This window comes from Glycine soja, chromosome 17 (genome assembly GCF_004193775.1).
Source record: "Glycine soja cultivar W05 chromosome 17, ASM419377v2, whole genome shotgun sequence".
NCBI lineage: Eukaryota > Viridiplantae > Streptophyta > Magnoliopsida > Fabales > Fabaceae > Glycine > Glycine soja.
The window spans coordinates 16095258-16115326 of record NC_041018.1 but is presented as its reverse complement, the minus strand read 5'-3'; the positions used below and the strand labels follow the sequence as shown (position 1 = coordinate 16115326).

The 20069-nt window shown below is 36.9% G+C and overlaps 1 protein-coding gene and 1 pseudogene across 1 annotated transcript; one reads left to right on the top strand and one right to left on the bottom strand.

Annotated features, from left to right (window-relative positions):
• Positions 1–13720: 13720 nt before the first annotated feature.
• On the bottom strand, positions 13721–14994 carry LOC114392832. The gene is made up of 3 exons (XM_028354062.1): positions 14903–14994; positions 14446–14489; positions 13721–14352 (listed from the first exon to the last, which is right to left on the bottom strand). The coding sequence occupies exon 3, from the start codon at positions 14338–14340 to the stop codon at positions 13795–13797; it is 546 nt and encodes a 181-aa protein (XP_028209863.1). The 5' UTR covers positions 14341–14352; positions 14446–14489; positions 14903–14994; the 3' UTR covers positions 13721–13794.
• A 1071-nt stretch (positions 14995–16065) lies between these two features.
• Positions 16066–18233, top strand: LOC114392216 (annotated as a pseudogene).
• Positions 18234–20069: the final 1836 nt, after the last annotated feature.

Here is a 20069-nt window from a genome sequence, read left to right as displayed (position 1 = left end):
AGCAAGGGCGACAGTAGCATTTTCCACCTTAGGGAACTCCACTCGCCACACTGTCCGGGTAGTGGCTCTCCATTTGGCAACCTCAACCTCCAAGGAAGTAATCCCGCCCCTAGTCTCCTTATGCCTATTCACATTTTTCTTTAAGATAGCTAGGCTTCTCTGGAGAAAGACCTTTGTAGTGTCAGCCAAATTCTTAACCTTGAGAGAACATATCAAATTTTGGTCAAAAAGGGATACAAAGTCTGCTAACAACCTATGATTAGGTTTGTACCCCATGCTCCATAATGAATTTGCCTCTCAAGAAGTATATACCTGGTCCAAAGAAATGCTTGGGCGTGAAGAGGAAGAAGGCATGGCAAGAGGCAGGATAATAGGAGCTGAGGGTGACAAAGTAGAAGAAGGAGGAGGCATGCTTGTCAAGACACCTGTCGTCGTCACCCCAACACTAAGTAGCAGCGGTGTAGTAGAAGAAGTGGGAGCGAGTGCGGCAGAGGCAGGAGTGGGAGAGGCTGGTGCAAAGGAAGAAGGTATAGAGGTGGCATAAATAGGCGGAGATAGAGGTGTTGGAGGATCAGAAACATTCATCGTAGCGGAAACAACTTAAATGGCCAAGGGGCCTGAAGATGGACCTTGGGAGCCGACTATCCCCTAAAGAAGAGAAGAATGATGACTTGAACCGGACATCAATTCGGTGGCCTACTTAAGAGCTCGAAGACTAAAGGGGGCCCTCAACTTCTTGCATTGACCAGTCCCCCCAAACTCTTCGTTGAGCTTCCCCGTGGTCGCCGCAGAAGGAGGCACGACAAGCGTAAACTCCACAACATCATCTTCGATAGCGTCGACATCACGGGATAGGTTGGCCCTAGCTTTAGTAGGATCTCCTTCCCCTATAAAGGGTTCCTGAATGATAGTTGGAGGGGGAGGCATATCACCTTCAATAGGTCCAACCTGCTTCACTAAGGGTCACCAAGCAAAGTTCAATTATTCCTGCAAGGACAGGAAAAAACATAACATACCGCTAGAAGAGACAAAGTTATATTAAGTCAAAGGAAAAGAAGAAGGCAAGGCACTTTACCATCCAAAACAATAAGAGGGTCATTTGTTGATGGCAAGGACAAGATGGCTCGTGCGTCAAGCAAGGCTAGCAATCGTTTCAGTATAGCCTTGTCTACCATCTCCTCTGAAGATATCAGACGCACTTTGAAGGACTTGAACCTTGCAGGGTATAATTGCTAGTTAAAGGGGAAATGGGGCTCTCCATTCTCTTCATACAACAATGACAACCTGTCAGAGACGACATAGGTTGCCTTGACTTTGAAGAAACATTCCTTGAACCTATGGAATGTGTTCGAGTCAAACTCGAACATCTTATTAGAAATATTGTTCAACGACACCTAGCCGGTCTTCCTGGTTTGCTTAATTTGGAAAAAATGCATGAACACGGTAATGTTGAGCCTTATGTTGAAGAATGGGCATAAGATCTCGAAAGCCTACACCATGGCCTAGTTGTTTGGATTCAGTTGAGAATGAGCTATATTCAAGTGCCTTTGCAAGGCACATTGAAAGTTATTCAAATTCAAAACTTTGAACATACACTGGTAGACGTAGAAGAAGGGTGGACAATCGGGGGCTGAACACATGAACAGGTACTTATCTTCCCCACAAGCCACCAAAGTAATCTTGTGGGTGTCACCCAGTTTGGCCAACTCTAGTTGACACAACAAGGCACCAATACTGAAAAAGGACGTTATCGACGATTGATACTTCAAAAATTCATCCTTTACCCACTCAAAAACCGGAAATAGAAGGGGGAGAAGAGGGCGTCTCACCAGCATTGTGACGCTTGTTTTATGGGGAAACCCTAATCTCATCATTGTCACCTCTTCCCATAGCCTCTTGAGGAGAAGATGACACTATTGTTGTGACGAGGGTAGGCTACTCCTCCGAAGGATCCATGGGAGGTTCCACCCCTACACAGAGCCTAGAGTTGCCCGCACCGACATGGCTTAGGTCGATCAACCTCTCGAAAAAGGAGGACCTTCTATCTGAAACCTCGTCAAAAACCTCTCTGATGAGGAATCACCAATGGGAACCACTTCACAATCCACCAAGGGTTGTTGGATAGAACCCCTAGAGTCACTTTCGCCCATACCCAACGCGGAGTCAGAAATAGAAGATAGAGCAGGATAAAAGGGTGTACTTGGAACTAAGGTGTAATCGAAAAATGGAAAAGGGAAGTGAAGAAGAAACCCAACAACTGAGGAAATCTACGGCCACAAATAGTGACGATCGGGGCAGTAGGCGAGATTGCAGAGAGAAATTGTAGAAAGGGAAGTGTTCAAGCTTGCTAGTGATGAAAAGCTAACGTACACTCCTTTTAAATGAGAACGTGAACTTTCAGTAACTGGGGGAGTTGAAATGACATCCGAAAAACCCGCGCCACAATGTAACCCCCCACCAAACCATGTAACTTGTCTTTAAGACGTGTCCTGAGAAGAGGCGACACGTGTAAAGAGGCAACACACATGTATAACACACACTCATCCTGAGAAGAATGAAACGTCTCTCTTCAATGCGTTTTCTAATGGTAGAAGGGTCAAAATGGTCAAAAACAGAGACCTCTCACACAGAACATTCAGATACCTAATTCTACCCGAAGAGACATAAAACACGCTAAACCTAGACAATCTTTGAGCCTTAACCTGGACAATGCTCATCAAGGCTAGGGGGCTTGTCAAGCCCGCGGCTTCTAAATTTGTCAAGGTTATCACCCTCGACACTAGATAATCTCTTTCACCAACAAATTGGACTTAGAGCTTGGGGGACTTATGTACTATTAGAGGTTCACAAGTGATGTGATGAGTGGCGTGGCATTAAAGTACATGCATCGGCTGTGACATCCTAGAATTTCTACCCGGAATTTTGTAAGTGTTATATTTTAAATAATTATATATATAAGTATTATTCAGTGTATATATATATATATATATATATATATATATATATATATATATATACATATATATATTCTTGGTAGAAGTATGTACATTGGGGGAAAGATACGCGGGTTAGACTAATTAGCGAAGAGTAATCCATAACTGGACAGTTATAGATTAATCCTCAATTAATTAGTTTAAAAAATTATCGTTTTGCGTGCAACTTAAAATTTAACAAAACCAACCTCTAAACCACACTCAGGGTCTCATTCTGAGCATTTTGATATATATATTGCCTATTTTCGAAAACGGGCACCGACGAGTGCAGAGAAACGCGAGGAACTGGAACCAGAGAAGCGGCACGCAAACCGAGGCAAGATTTTTAGCATTCAAAAGGTCAAATTTTTCTCTCCTTGTGGTTGAGTATGAAGTCACATCAAGAGAAAAAGGTGGGCCCCTTTTTGCTCCACTTAAAATGGGACAAGTGGCATTGCTTTATGAGAAAAAAAAAAGGGAAAAGAAAATTTTTTTTTTATAAAAGCCAAATTTCTCTCTCCTTCTTCAGAAATTTCAGCAGCTCTTCTTCTCCCTTTCCACGTAGCTTTTTCTTCTTCCTTCTTCTCCACCTTTGTTCTCCATTAAAGCTCCAAAATTTCTCCTTATTTCTACTCCAAATTGCAAGGAGAAGCCATTTTCGGAGTCGTGAAGCACACCTCTACGTTGTGGGGCTTCGAATTTCAGGTATGGGTGGACTTCTTCTCACATGAAATTCATGGGTGATGGGTTTTTGGGAGTTATGATGGGTAGTTCTACTAGGTTATTGCCTTAGGGTAGTTATTTGTGAAGGAATTTGTTGAAATCATGCTAAACTTGACATGTTTGATGTGAGTAAAGCTACCCATTCTGTTTTAGGGTTTTATGATGATGCTTTGTGATATTTGTATGCTGAAATTGTTGATGGAAAACTGGTAGAGATGATGGGGAGAGTTAACTTAGGGTTAAATGTGAGAATGGTAGTGATGTGAGTGGAAAAGTGTGAGATTTTGAGGGTTTTGAAAAGCCAAATTTGGGGTTAGTGTAAATTGGAATCTAAAGTGAGTTGATCCTAGTTTAAAATGTCAATTAGGACTTGTAGAAAAGCTTGGGCAGAGCAAATAAGAAAAATGAGTGATCAAGGTGAAAGCAAGAGCCATTTCTAGGGTAAATTGGGTGTTGAGGGGTCAAATTTTGAATCGGTGGAGTTTTCGCTTTAAAACCAATTTGAGCAAGTCTAAATCAATGTTATAGACTTGATTGAGATGAGAGTTTACCCCAAAATTAACCAATTCTCATTTTCACTTCTTAAACCTTGAAAATTCACTAAATTGATGGGTTTTGGATACCTAGATTTTGATTTACCTTGATCTGAAGCTTGTTTTTGGTTTAAATATGTTTTATACATGATTTAGGACTTGTAGGATCCAATTTGAGAAAAATTGGATGTAGGCAAGATGGATTTCGAAATCTGCCCTATTATGCAGAAAAATGTTGTTGAATTGTGCAGCAGATTTTTAACATAGTGCAGAAAAATGCTTAAGCCTTGCTAGTCACAGGAAGGGTAGTCCATCTTGGGTTCCAGGCATTTTCTAGCAGATCCCAACGGTCGAAATGTAGATTTATGTACTAGGAACCTCCAGTAAAATTTTCAAGGCAATCCAACGGTTAACAAATCGGAACAAAGAGAATGTTACTGGGGTATATGAGTAAGGAAAGCTGTGGTATTTGAATGTGTTTTAGGCAGAGTTTTCTGCCTCTACCCTGTTTTATTGGTTTAGGGTAGTTTCATGATATTTGGAATTGAATTGCTTGGATATTGTGGAAGCTTGGAGGGGTTGATGGGGACCCGGTGCTGAGAGGAACGAGGATAAGGGCTACGTAGGAGTGCGTGAGCTTAGTTGAAAGGTGGGCAACTGGGGATGGTGTGTTTATGTTTGATTTGTGGAAGTGGGAGAGTTGATTTGCACCATTGCCCGATCGCCACCTAGTACCACATATGACGGGTGCCCCATAATCCAATAAGCTTGATGTGAGAAAGCGTGGAAGAGTCAGTCTTCCTACTTTTGTTTGTTGACCATAGAGTGGTACCTGGAGATATGTCGCGGGGGTCAGGAGACCTTGGGGACGTCAGGTGGGGTGCTATTGCCCAAAACCAAGCTTGACCAATCCCGACCCAACCCGGGCATAATCAGTCAGTGAGAACCTGTGACGTACCTAAACAGGCGAGCTCCTGGCAGTCAACCAATAAAAGAACAAAGTCCACAAAGAAAGGAGGCTTGTGTGGCGGCTGGCCAACTATGTATCTTGGGTGGTATCTGGAAATTAGCCTCTGGTAATCGATTACCATTCGTGGGTAATCGATTACAGGGCTTAAAAATGGAGATAGGAAGTTAAAATGGCCTCTGGTAATCGATTACCAGTTGGGTGTAATCGATTACACAGAGAGATAAGGCACTGGTAATCGATTACCATTTAGGTGTAATCGATTACACAGTGTAATTTGTAGATTTCCATGTGCAAAAGCTGTGTAATTTGTGTTTGGGCACTGGTAATCGATTACATACTTTAGTAATCGATTACCAGAGAGGAAATCCATTGAGAGAGACCTTTTGACTATGCGTAGCGGTTATGGGACGCATTGTATTGTTACTTGTAGTTAGATTTCTTGTGAAAGAGTCAACCCTCTTCCTTTCATCTCTTGTAGATCACGATGGCAGCGCAGTTGATCCATGATCGCGAGGTGATGGAGTGCCTAGAGGGTGTTTGGGAGACCCTCGAAGGCAATGAGAGGTGCCGATTCCGTGGCACAATTCGACTCACTGCTACTTCATTAATACATCTGGAGGAACCCGCATGCACACTTCAGCAGCCTGTGGAATGGATACTACCTACACCTACTCCATATCGACTAGTGGAGCCAGTTCAAGTGATAGAGGTGTCATCCTCTGAAGAAGATCTTGAAGAGGACCCAGAAGAGTTACCTCCTAGACCTGCTGTGGATGCCCTTGACTTACCTGAGGATGATGAGGACCCACTCCCTGATGTTGATTCTCCAGAGGATATCATGTCAGCATCTGAGGGAGACTCTACAGAGGAGAGCGGCCCTAGAGGGACAGCGAATAGTGACGACTCTTCATCGTAGCAGACGACTCCTTAGACTAGGCGTACATACTTTTGTGGGTGGGTGTATCTAGTTCAGACTGCTAGGTTTACTCTTTTGATTTTTGGGTGGGTAGACCTATTGTATAGAGATTTAGATGATTGTATATATTGTGGCTGAAGCCACCACAGTTGTTACCTTTGCTCTGGATGTCACTATGTTATTTTGCAAACTCCCATATTTTGGACAGTTTTAGATGATGAATGTAATTATGTTTAATCTTGTTATTTGAAAAGGAAGTGTTAACAAACTTTATTGAAAAGAGTTTACCGACCGCATCTTATTATTTTTCACGTGACGACCTAAAATGATGGCTGGTATATTTTTCTTTTTGAAAGAGCAAAATAGTTTAGAGGTTACGAGTGATCAGAAAGAAATGACTCCGAATAGAGTTGTGAATTGGCCATTCAGGACTCTGTAGTGATAATTTTCCTTCTGAATTTAATTACCGTGAAAAAGAGAGAGAGAGAAGAAAAAAAATTCCCATGGTTTTTGCTATTTAATTTATTACTATTAAACCAAACATTTTTTTTAGGGACGCCACATCGGCCATCCTCATCAGCCCTAGTTTCGGAGCATTGACATTACTCGCCCAGTAGTTGGGTGATTAGGTCATTAAGTGATTGATATATTTGAATCTTAATGAGAATATTATTATCCTCTTATCAAGTTGTAGGTATCCTCTTATCAAGTTGTTACAAGTTATCAACAAAGTTGCTATGTTGTTATAACAACCTTGACAATCAAGGACCCAAGGCTTCCGTCCAAAGTTATAAATAACTTGGTTCTACCCTCACTTTTGCATTCAATTACATACTTACTTGAGCGTCGAAGTCCCTTTTGCAAGTACCCCTTTATCTCTCCATGGAGGATTCCTACAAGTCCAACACAAGAGATCATGGAGCCTATTCTGACGACGGTCCACCCTGACATCAATCCGCTCCAGATTTTGGTAAGTACACCATGGATGTGCACGATACACATCCTTTTCAACTTCGAACAAAACCTAGAGTCACTTTTGTTACAAGCGAAATGTCAGATCTAGAATGTGGTGGTGTTTCTGCTCATTGCCATGACAACGTTGGCAATGCTCATGGCGGTTCGGGTGTACATGGTTGTGGGCGCATTGTTGTGGACTTTCTTGTTGGTGCTACTTGGAACCCGTTGTCGTCATGGCACATAGTGTTTTGAGTAAGGGGGGTTCAATCTTGGAAGGTGAAAGAGGGCAATGAGTTAACACTACTAAATAAAAAGCTTTTTATGACACATGAATAAGGACGGTTCTACTAAAATCATCCTTAGCAAATGACCGATGGCATTTTTTGTAAATAAGAGTACGCAAACCATTCAATACGACGATGATTTTTTTATCAAAATGGGCATGATAGATTGGGCAAGTATAAAGATATATGGGAGGTGGAGCCCATGAGCCACACAGTCATTGAAGAAGATAGGCTTCAAGTCTGTGAAGCATGCTTTTGATCTCTTTTCTCCCATTCACTCTTCACTCGTGCGCTCTGTTCCTCCACGCTCATATCAACGCTCCTCTACAACCTGTTCCTCAGCGCCCCTATTGGGAAAAGAGGTTAGGGGCCTAGGGTTAGGGTTTGTGAGAGATGTTGGACGCAGATAATGTCGTCGTTGGAAGAGAATGCAAGGACAACCTCCTCTGGTTCCATAACATCAAAAAGTTTGCCACCACCGATTTCTCCATGGCCGTCATCCAGGCCCACCAAGTCCTCGAGGACCAGAGCCAGATCGAGTCTGACGCCTTCGACACTGAGGTGGTGGATTAGATATAAGTTCACTGTGGTTAGGTTATTATTTAGGTTTTGATATGTAATGGATTCGATTATTGTTGCTCTTTAACGGTGTTTTGCTCGAACTATAATAGTGAATAGTGAATTAGTGACATCTAATTTATTTTGTAGGAGTGAAATTGGTTACGTTGGAGATGAATTATGATTGAAATGTTGTACCCTGCCACTGAATTTTTTTAGTGTGATGTGTGGTTGTGTTAATATTGGTTTTCTTCTTGAGTTGATTTGTTTTGAAAGATTAATTAATTATGTGGTTGTATGTAAAATTTTAGGCTTTGGACAAGACTAGATTTGAGAGTTTGACGGACAAGAGCAAGCTCGATACTTAGCCATAGTTGTTCATTCATATTATTCCTGACAAGACTAACAATATGCTAACCATTGTTGACAATGGTATTGGCATGACCAAAGCTGGTAGGTTGAGATGTTCTTTTATTGAGATATTTGTGGACCAATTTTTTTGTTTACCTGGTTAGTCTCTAATTCATTTTTGTTATGTTTTTTTTTTCAGATTTGGTGAGCAACTTGGGTACAATTGCTAGGTCTGGTACCAAGAAATTCATGGAAGCTTTGGCTATTGGTGCTTATGTTAGTATGATTGGATAGTTTAGTGTGTGGTTCTACTCTGCATATCTTGTTGCCGAAAAGGTCATTGTTACCACCAAGCACAATGATGATGAGCAATACATTTGGGAGTCCCAAGTTGGAGGTTCATTATTTTTTACCTGTTTCCATGTGCTACTCGTGCCAACCACATTCTCTATCTCCCTCTGCTTTGCCTTACCTCTCATTTGATTCATTATAATGTTATGAATCTTGTTATCTCAATTGGATTCCTTGATTTTCATTTTAATAATTGAGAACTGACTCTGTTGTATCTTGTTGGATCAAGTGGCCTCGGAATAATTAAGAAGGGGGGATTGAATTAATTATTAATGAACCTTTACTAATTAAAAGATATCCTTCTTAATGTTACTAGATTCAATTAGGCTTTTACTATAATGTTAAGAAAATAAAGAACAGAAATAGAAACTTAACCAAAAGTAAAAGCGATAATTAAAGTGCACAGCGGAAATTAAAGAGTGTAGGGAAGAAGAAGACAAACACAAGAATTTTATACTGGTTCGGCTACAACCCGTGCCTACATCCAGTCCCCAAGCGACCTGCGGTCCTTGAGATTTCTTTTCAACCTTATAAAAGCCTTTACAAGCAAAGATCCACAAGGTATGTACCATCCCTTGTTCTCTTTGAACAACCAAGTGGATGTACCCTCCACTTGAACTGATCCACAAGAGATGTACCCTCTCTTGTTCTCAGTTACAACAGCCCAAGTAGATGTACCCTCTACTTGTACCACAAAGAATGTACCCTCCAATGTGTTAAGACAAAGTTCTCAGGTGGTTAGTCCTTTGAAACTTTGTGAAGGGGAAACAAAAAATATATCAAGCGGTTAGTCCTTTGAAATCTTTTGTTTAAGGGAAAGGGAAGAATCAAAAGAATTCTCAGACTGTGTCGTTTTGAATTCTTTGAAAAGGGGGAAGGGAGACGCAAAAGAATTCAGACGGTTAGTCCTTCGTTCTTTTGGAAAAGGGAGAAGAGCAACACAAAATGAATTCAGGCGGTTAGTCCTTGGCGAATTCTTTTTGGCAAAGGGAGAAGAGAATGAAAAGATACAACACACTTTTGTTTTCTGTGAAAGAACAAAGTTTGGAAACCAGAAAAATCAGAAAGCTTTTGGCAAAAGAAGAAGAAGAAGAAGTTCAAGAAGATGTTCAAAGAGATTCAAAGGTTTTAAAAGAATATATGAAAAAAGTTATTGAAATGCAAGTCAAGGTCTTGCTTTTATAGACTCTTCATGTCTGGTCAAGAAAAACCATTGGAAGAGTTATAACCTTGAGAAAAACCTGAAAACCATTGGAAGAGTTACATCTCTTGATTTTTATTCAAAACTTGTCACTGGTAATCGATTACCAAAACCATATAATCGATTACACAAAGCATTTTATGAAAAGATGTGACTCTTCACAATTGAATTTGAATTTCAACGTTCAGATACGCTGGTAATCTATTACCAATATATTGTAATCGATTACACCATTTAAAAAATAATTGAAACGTTGCAAATTCAGTTAAAAGCTTTTGAAATCAAACTTTGCCACTGGTAATCGATTACAGGAAACTGGTAATCGATTACCAGAGAATAAAAACTCTGGTAACTTAGAAAATTTTGAGAAAAACTCTTTTGATAAACAAAATTGTGCTATGTTTGTTTTTTGAAAAATCTTTTCAATACTTCCCTTGTGAAGTCTTCTTGATTTCTTCTCTTGAATCTTGAATTCATCTTCTCTTGAATCTTGAAATCAAACTTCTCTTGATTCTTGAATCTTCTTGATTTCTTCTCATGAAACTTGAAATTAAACTTGATCTTGAACTTGTTGACTCTATCTTGAAATCATTCTCTTGGACTTTTTGTCATCATCTTTGTCATCATCAAAACTACTTGAATCAACTTGATTCATCATTATGAAGCTTGTTTCTACATATCTGTATAGATAGATATTTTGAGTATTTGTGCTTTATAATAACTATTCTTTCTTCATTACATAGCTGTAGCATATCCTAGATTTGAGCTTTACCAATGGCTGGTGACTCTGCTAAAGGAATTGAAAATGCTTCTTTGAACTCAACACAACTAGAGAACCCTCATATTGAGCCCATATGACTGCCCTCAGTAGAGGAAATCCATGGTCAAGAAATTTGGAACAATTGTGCAGTGCGCAGTGTTGTCAGTGGAGTCATGGGTAAGCCATTCAATCCTTACTTCTTCTTTTTTTTCCTGTTTTCCTGATAGATTTTAGCACATATTTCACCTCTTCTTAATGATGCAGAGGTCATATGAGTCAAGCTTTACTTTGTAGTTAGTATTGTTTGACAATGTAGAGCCTATGAATGTTCTTTCCACAAGTACCTTTTAGTTACTTTGTATGATGCACAGCTATAAGATGGAATTTTTAAGATCATGCATAATTTGACTCACCATCCTTACTGCTGAAACTTTATCATGCTTGTGAGACGAGTACATTAATATTCCCACTAGTTTTTTTTAGGGACTGTTTCATTCAGTCCATTTAGAGCCTTTTAAGCTCATGTACTTTACCTTCAACAGATTCATACCGAGGGGTACCTCCATATCAAATATGTCATTGAATGAACATGAGCTATTAGTGCTGGATCCTCCAAGATCAAAATAATTGGTATAACATGTGGTCTAGGCCATGGTATCAGGTTAGTTAGTTAGTGCTTCGGTAATATTATCCATTTGCTCTAGCTTGGCTTCTACAAACCACAAATTGTGTTCACTATTTCCTTCCTATGCTGTGCCAAAAAAAAAAATATATATTCTCTTCCTATATAATTAATGAAAATGAGTTTAGATTTCTAAAATGCTTTGCTTTACATTAATAGGAGAAAGAAAATGAATATTCTCTTGCATATTTTTATCAACACATCATCTGTTAGTATTTTAAAATTTATTAGTTGTAAGTATATCACTTCATATGCATGATATACTTAGTTGCTGATGATGACTTCTAAAATAACTATGCCTCATGTTATAGATTGATAAATAACGTGAGGCTGAACAAATTGATAGATCGTTGTTGAAAAATGTTCTTGATATATTTGTTGAGATTGGTATGGGCGAAATGGATCAATATGAACAGGATTTTGAGGTACATATGCTTGAGGATACTGTCGATTACTACAAAAGTAAGGCTGCAAACTTGATTGAGATTGACTCTTCCCAGATTATATGCTTAAGGCAAGTCTGTCTATATTGTGCCTTGAGAGTTTGAATTGTATCTAGTTAGTTGATATGCATAATAACTTTTCCCTGTTATAGCATAGGTTGAGGATTGCTTGAGAAGGGAGAGATAGTGTGTCATTACTTACACTCTAGCACTGAGCAGAAATTGGTAGAGGTCAATCTGTTATTCATGTCATATACACAGAATAATACGGCTGGCCCTCATCACAACTTTAATTAATTGGATTCTTCAAATTAATTTATTAAAAAATAATAATTTCTATTTTCTCTGTTGTGTCTTGTCTTGTCTTTCAATACTAATTATTAATGTCTTTTTCCTAAAAAATATATCATCGCAGTGCATCTGGATTCTTAGATCACTCGTTGAGACTTGCAAAGGTGTGTTCTTTCTCCCATCCTGGCGAACCCTTCGTAAAATTCTTTTGAATTCTGCGTAAGGTTCGTGTTTTTATTTTTAATTTTTAATGTGTTGCCATAATTTTTAATTCAGATAGGAGTTTCGGTAGGTTGCTGCTGCTTGTGAATGTTTTATTTTGTTAAAAGTCTTGATTTATGCCTTTTTCGGTATGCTAATGGTATAACTATGACAAGGCCTATTGACGGTGTGCTTTGATCACTAGAAAAATGATGGCTTGTGAATTTTATTTAATCAATTGCAATAATATTTTATTAAATTTATAATCTATATATTATTCCCTCATTTAAGACATTAACTCCATTAGTGCCGTTGCATTACAGGTAAACAATATGTAATCAGTGAAATTCTTATTTTTGATGAGCGACTTATCCACATGATTTTTATTTTATTTTACATGGAGAAATTAAATAAAAAATTCTATTGGTCAAATTGAGGCAAGTCACGTTCAATCTTGATTCAAACCTATATTTACTAACTTATATTTACTTTTGATTCAAACTTATATTTACTAACTTTTTCTATTTTTGTGGTCAGATCTGAAAGTACTAATAATAAGAAGTTTTGTATGAGTGTCTTCTTGATACAATTTAATTCTTTATAGGTTCAAATAAAAGTCCAGTACTTTTATTCCTTGACATCATTTAACAGCATATATGTTGGTGGATTTTCTTTTACACAAGGTGGGAGTCATAAAGTTGTATTTATCAGTATTACTTTATGTTCCCTGGTAAATTCTTGTTCATGCTACATGAAATAAGTTGATGTGGAATAATGTAGAGACATAGAATGAGTCACAGTAGCGACCCATTGTGTTTCTAACTTCCTATCTACTGTGGTTTCTTTTTCTTTTCGAGGTTGCTTTCTGCACATAGAATTCCTATTTTTCTTTCACATTACTTCTTTCTTTCTAATAAATTATCTTTACTTATCCAAACAAACCCTGATGTATTTACACAATAATCTTTTAGAGTGACTATACTTTATGGTATATTATATTATATACTATATATGGTATAACAAGAATAAGAGCAAAATGAAAATTAACAACTTATTAGATCATCAATTCCTGAACTTTTTTAATAATTTTTTATTATTTAAAAATTGTATTAGATTATATGTGGTAATTTTGCTTTATAGCTAGTGTTGCTCCACGTGGTGGTTTTTGCTTATAAGAAGCAAAACCAAAATTTAATCTACTACTTAACTACACGCGCGTGGTGGTTCTTTTGCTTTATAGCTAGTTCTTTTGAGTGAATAGGCAATTTAGTCCCTGAGATTGTAACCAGTTTGCATATTAGTCCTTAACTTAAATTTTAATTCAAAATAGTCCCTATCTTTACATCCGTTATGCAAATAAGTCCTTGCTGTTAAAATCTAATTTATTCCGTTAGTCAAATGTCTATTTGGCACACCTCAGTCCACGTAAGCAACCCAATGTGGCAAGTTTGAGTCCAATGTGGCAAGGACTAAATTGAAAAATCTAAAGAAACACAAATTGCTGCAGAATCATTACCCCACTCTTTCAAACACGGTATAAATAGGGTAAGCTTCCTTCATGGCATCAAAATCGGCATCCAAAATATATTATTTGAAGCAATTCATGGAGAAATAGAATTCAAAATATTAAGAACAACAATTACATACGGGTCAGGCGAAAAAGAGGAATTTGCAAGCTGTTCATCAGGAGGGCTTCCATCAAATGAGACAGCATGTGCAGCCCCGGCTGAGTAGCAAGCAGAAGAAGAGGCTGAGAAATTCTTGAGCCATGATCCATGCAGCAAACTCGAATCCCGGATCCTCCTATTAGCATCAAAAGTAGAACACCCAAAACTCAAAGGACCATACAATGGTTGTAGTCTCCTTAGATTCACACTACCCCTCAAGCAACCTACAGCAGGCTTTGTGAAGTCTCGCACACTACCACGACCTGAGATTAAGCCATAAGCATAAACATCTCCCAGCATAGCATTGGAATGTGAGGCAGTAATCATTGATTTTGTGTGAAGTGTGTGACTTGAAGTGAGCGAACAAAGAGGCAAAGCTGAACTTCTGTACAAGGATGTCGGCACTCCTTGTTGCCTTGTTATTGCTTCCCGAATGCGACAGTAAATGGTTGCATTCAGCCTTGAGAGAATGCCAGGCATGATCTTATTCCCCTATGCAAAAATACCCTTAATTCAGTTTCCCGATTAAGAATAATGTGAAACCACGGGTGTGATTTGAATTAACAAAACTCATTCCTTTTTTACCCCCACCAAACCTTGCTTCAAGAGTAATGAACCGCACTCATAATCTGAAATGTTGAAATTTGAACAAATATTATTCGAAGTTTCTAACTTCATGAAAACAAACACCCCACCAGATGCAAAGAGCAAGTACTAAATAATTGATATTATCATTTGTGAGAGAAACCCCCAAAATGTTTTGACTTGGGAAATATCTTTTTATTGAGAAGCAAATGTACTGGGACTGTATCAATTTTGCATCAGTCAATAATGGATTTCATCAACCTGTTCAATACTACTTAGGCACTATCTTATATTTAAAAAAAAATTGAATATGTCAAAGCCAATTAAAAAAAAATGAAGCGGTTTAAAGTTAAACAGGGCACTCAGAAAAAAGTTTAGGCATGAATTCCAATGTGGTCCCACCGTAAATTAATACCAGCAAGAAAAAGAAGATGGATTCTAATGTTCTATGGCGTACCTGTTGAAGGAGGAGTTTCCTGTTGAAAGAGCAACAACAAGAACAAAATGCGGCGGTGAATGAAACACAGGAGGCTTGTAACGTCAATGAAATTTTTTACTCAGGAGGCTTGTAATCTAGAGATGCTCAAACAAGACGATGGTCAATTAAGAAATCTGAAAGTGGTTACAACAGGATGGAACAATTTCTTGCTTCAAGATTGAGGGAAATTATGAAGGCAAACTCCTGCGACTTTTTTATGCCCAAGGTACACCAATAGGTTCTGCAAAAGGGTTTGGGTTGGGGTTTTGGTTTGCAATTCCACTGGAGGAGGGCAGAGGGGGGTTTGGGTTTTTTGGGGGTTAGGGTTTTGGAGGGGAAGAGGGGAGAATGGGGGTGGAGGAGGAATGCGGAGTTGAGGGTGGTGGTGGCACCGGGAAGAAGATGAAGAGATGACATTAGGAAGGGGAGAGAGGGAGAGGGAGAGGGAGAAGAAGAAGATGAAGGATGACGAAGAAGAAGCACAGTGGTTGAGTGAAGGATGACGAAGAAGAAGCACAGTGAAGAAGAAGGACTATTTTGCAATACTACCAATAATAGTGCCACGTTAGTTAGCCTACGTGGCACTATAATTGCCAACAATACATCTCATTAACGACGTTAACTTCGAATGTAACGGTAAGGACTTATTTGCATAACGAATGTAAAGATAGGGACTATTTTGAATTAAAATTTAAGTTAAGGACTAATATGCAAACTGGTTACAATCTCAGGGACTAAATTGCCTATTCACTCTAGTTCTTTTGCTAGCCACATTCACATAATATATACATAGATGCCTGCACACCTTTGAGTATGTGTAACTATCCACTTCAAACGTGAAAGTCAAGGGGATCGACCGTCTTTTGATTTTCAGCATCATTATTTTAATTTTAAAAAATCATATTAGAATACTTAATTTATTTTTAATTTTTTTATTAAAAAAAACATTCTAAGACGATTTTTAAAAAAAATTGTCTTAGAATTTATAATTTTTTTAATTTTTAAAAAAAGTACATTCTAAGACAGTTTTCAATGAAAACTGTATTAGAATGTCACCATTTTAAGACAATTATTTTCTTGACAACCGTTTTAGAATTGTAGTTTTTTTAAGATGAATTTTTTTGGAAATCGTTCTCTTAGATGCAAACATTCTATGACGTTGCCTACGATGATGGTTAATAACCGACGTAAGAGGCGGTAAACAACTGACCTATAATGTGTTTTTTTAGTAGTGTAAGAAGTTATCGTTGGCAGCAATGAGAGGGATCATGTCACCAAGTTATTCGCCATCTTCATCACCGGCCAAGACAAAGGAGCAGGCATGACCTGCACGGGGTTGATGAAGCAAGAAGAAGAAAAATTGAGAGAAAAGAAAATAGGGGTTGATGGAATGCATAAGTCAGGGTACAAACTTTGTTCAACTATTTCCACAAAAATTTCAGCTTGTCGATTAGAATATAAGTTATTTCTTCCAGTTTCCAAAGAGCTTTTGTGATTAATTTACATAATATTGTAAAATAGGAACCTCATGGCTACACCATTAGATGAAGGACAACTTTTTAGCATGCTTCTTAAGCTCATGAATGCCAATAACACTATGGAAATTGGTGTTTACACTGGTTACTCTCTTCGCTCCACTGCCCTGGCTCTTCCCCCTGATGGAAAGGTCCTTAATAACTAGTATTATTATCCCATAATTAAAAATTTGAAATTGTATACATCCTCATGGAAAGTCTTGAATTAAAGTTATTGCTTGTTTACTTTGGTTAATTAGATCTTGGCTATGAACGTGAACCGTGAATACTGAGTTGGGATTGCCCATAATTCAAAAAGCTGGAGTGATCCACAAGATTAACTTTAGAGAAGGACCTGCTCTTCCTCTACTTATTGAGCTGCTTAAAGATGTGTGTGCATCATTAATTTGCCAACATCTTATTTTATATCGATGCTTACCTCATACTCTAAATTAATTTTAAACTAGAGATGCATAAATTAATAATTAGTTCTATGCATTTATTTACAAATTAGTCCTAAGGTTTAAAAAAAATCTTAATTAAGGACTAAAAGTGTAGCTTAAAGATGCGTAAGTCGTTGCTTTTCATTTTATACATTAACTTTCCGAGGAGTTAAATCTTAGATAAGGAGCAAAAGTGTTTATATATAGAGAGACAAGAGCTGTATTAACAAATAAATTTGCTTATTATGAGAAATAAAAATTATAAATATGCATCATACAACTACACATGAATAAGTAAGATTGTAAGTAAGTTAGTAATTACTCGTAATCTTTTAAAAATTATGTATATTTTTATTTTAATCTTGACCGTTAAAAATATTATCTCATAGTCTATATTTATAATTTTATATTTCTCATGAAAAACTTGTGTTTAAAATCATTTTCTTCATTAATGCCTAAATACTTACATACATATGGAGAAAGAAAAGAATGTATATGGTTGGCATTTGCAAATAAATTGTATATTAACGTCGGCTTGACTTGCTAAAGTGACTTCGTAATTCAGTGAAGGTTACGTTTGATTTATTATTTAAACTCTTCAAACTCATATCAGGGTCGGGTCAACGGCAAAATGAAACCTAAAACTAATTTTAAGATAAATGTTTTATTTTAAATAATAGAATAATGTGTTGAATCTTTTTGAAAAGATGTGTGACACTTTTCTAATAAATGTGATCTTTTTTGCTTTATAAAACCTAAAAGTAATTTTTTTTTGTTGGTGGATCTAATAAATTTAGTTACTTTAACTTTAGGTCAACCCTGATTTACATTTGTCTATTTGGAGATATTTTTGGCTTCCCTTAAAAGTAGCATACTAGCATATAGCCTAAAAATAAGTTTCAGTTGAAACTAATAGCAAGGTTATTTTTACAAACTCACTTTGCAAAATAAAACTCTTTTATGTTTTAAACTCGAGTTTACAAACTTTAATCGACACATGTACTAAAATTATGTCAATTTTGTAGGAGGACAACAAGGGAGCCTTCAATTTCATTTTCGTGGACGCCGATAAGGATAATTACTTGAACTATCACAAGAGGGTGATTGATCTTGTGAAGATTAGGGGGCTGATCGGATACGATAAAACCTTATGGAATGGATCCGTGGTAGCATCAGCCGATGCGCCTATGAAGGATTACATCAAGAATTATCGTGGTCATGTGATTGAACTCAACAAGTATCCTGCTCAAGATTCTAGGATTGACATTTGTCAACTTCCAGTGGGTGATGGGATTACCTTGTGCCGCCGCATTATATAATCTTTCCTTGTTTGTATGTTTCAAGAATTTGGATTTATATTATGTTTATAACAAAATTATGAGTGTTCTCTAAGAATAAATTAAAAGGAGCTTAAATAAGTTTTTTTCCCCTGTAAAATAGGGTAATTTTTATTTTAGTTTATATTGAGTAAAAACATTAAATAGTAAATAACACATTGATGATTGATTGTTCATCAACTTATAACGTTATATAAAAGTCTGACACGATAATTACATGTAATTCTTTTTTTTGGTAATCTGTAATTTTAAATTCCTCATGATTTAATTTGATTAGTTTGATGTCATCAACCATTTTAAACAAATCAAGATTTCAATACACATTTTACCAAAAAAAATCTCCATGAAAGTTCTATTCTTCTAAATAAATGAAGATTTATTATTCGTGTTCCTTATCTATTATATATACATAGCAATTTGATAAAATATCCACAACAACTTGGTTGTTTCAACACCAATACAAAAGTGAAGACCAGGTAGTGGGAAGGAAAGACTGGAAATATGATAGTTTGGGATCCAATTATAAATACAAACCCTAACAAGGATTAAGCGGTTCTAGCCATTATATCCTAATTCTGTTGTTGACTAATGATTTCTTGGTACAAAACCTGAAAGCTGGAAAACAAAAAACTTTATTAATATTTGTGAAGGCAAGAATGAAGAATGATGTCGCACGTATTTTCAAAAGTGCAAATACACAGCATTACCAAGATAACACAAAAATCAGATAATTAATTGATTATCAAAAGGTTCATGCAATGCCAACAGCACTAATCTTAACCATCTCAGAAACATATAAAGCATCTGAAGATAAACGATTGCTCAAAGCAAAGCAACCACAAGTTTAAAATAAATAAAAACTACACAAGCATTATTTGTTAACGTAGATGTAAAAGAAATACACAAATTCACTAACAATTTACATTTTACAAGGTGAAAGACAAAAAGAATTGTTTTAAATACAGGGTACTCAGGGAAACGATATCAACATCATAATCACCATCCATTGAAAAAGTGGGATTTTACACATTGTAAAAAGCATGACTGAAAGAGTTATATAACTATCATACTTAATATTCAGCAATCCTTCAAAGGACTTTTGAGCAAAATAGTTCACAAATGTTTAATCATGAAAATATCTTCAATTTCTCCTTTCAACATTTAAAAGAAGGATATAGTTTAAATTATATTTTCTACAAATTCAAGAAATGTCAACTAGCTTCACAACGGTGACAAGAAACCCAAATTGATTAGACCTATTTGACAGGCAAGGTTGATAATCAGATAAGTCAACTATAGCGGAAAGGATAAGTATAATGGTTACTAAGAAATAAGATTATTATCAGAAGATACTACCAGAGGAAATAATGATATCATATATATTTTCACAAAAATTACCCGCACATTTCAATTCATCAGAAATAAATACAGGGAAAAAAAATTCCTAACAGAACTCTTTGCATAAAAACATGTTGCAAGAGAGATTTATACCAATGAAATTTCTAGTAATGAGCGTGGCAACATGTTGGCAGAACAAATTTTCATACTCCCTTAACCTTTTCCGTCTGCACCAAATTCATTTACACAACAGGGAAAAAAAGGTGCAATTTGACTATTCGATGCATAACAATGGTCATGTCACCTTTCGTGTGCACAATCACGAAAACATACAATCAGTCCCTCCCATGATCCATCAAAACACTTACAGTCGATGAGGTTTTGATTTCAAATCTACTAAAGTAAGCCACAACAACAATGGTTTAACACATACCTTCATTTAAGCAGCATCATAAGCAACTCTTTCACTAACCTTAAAAATCAGTAAGATAAATATTTTTCGAACCCTTTTGGA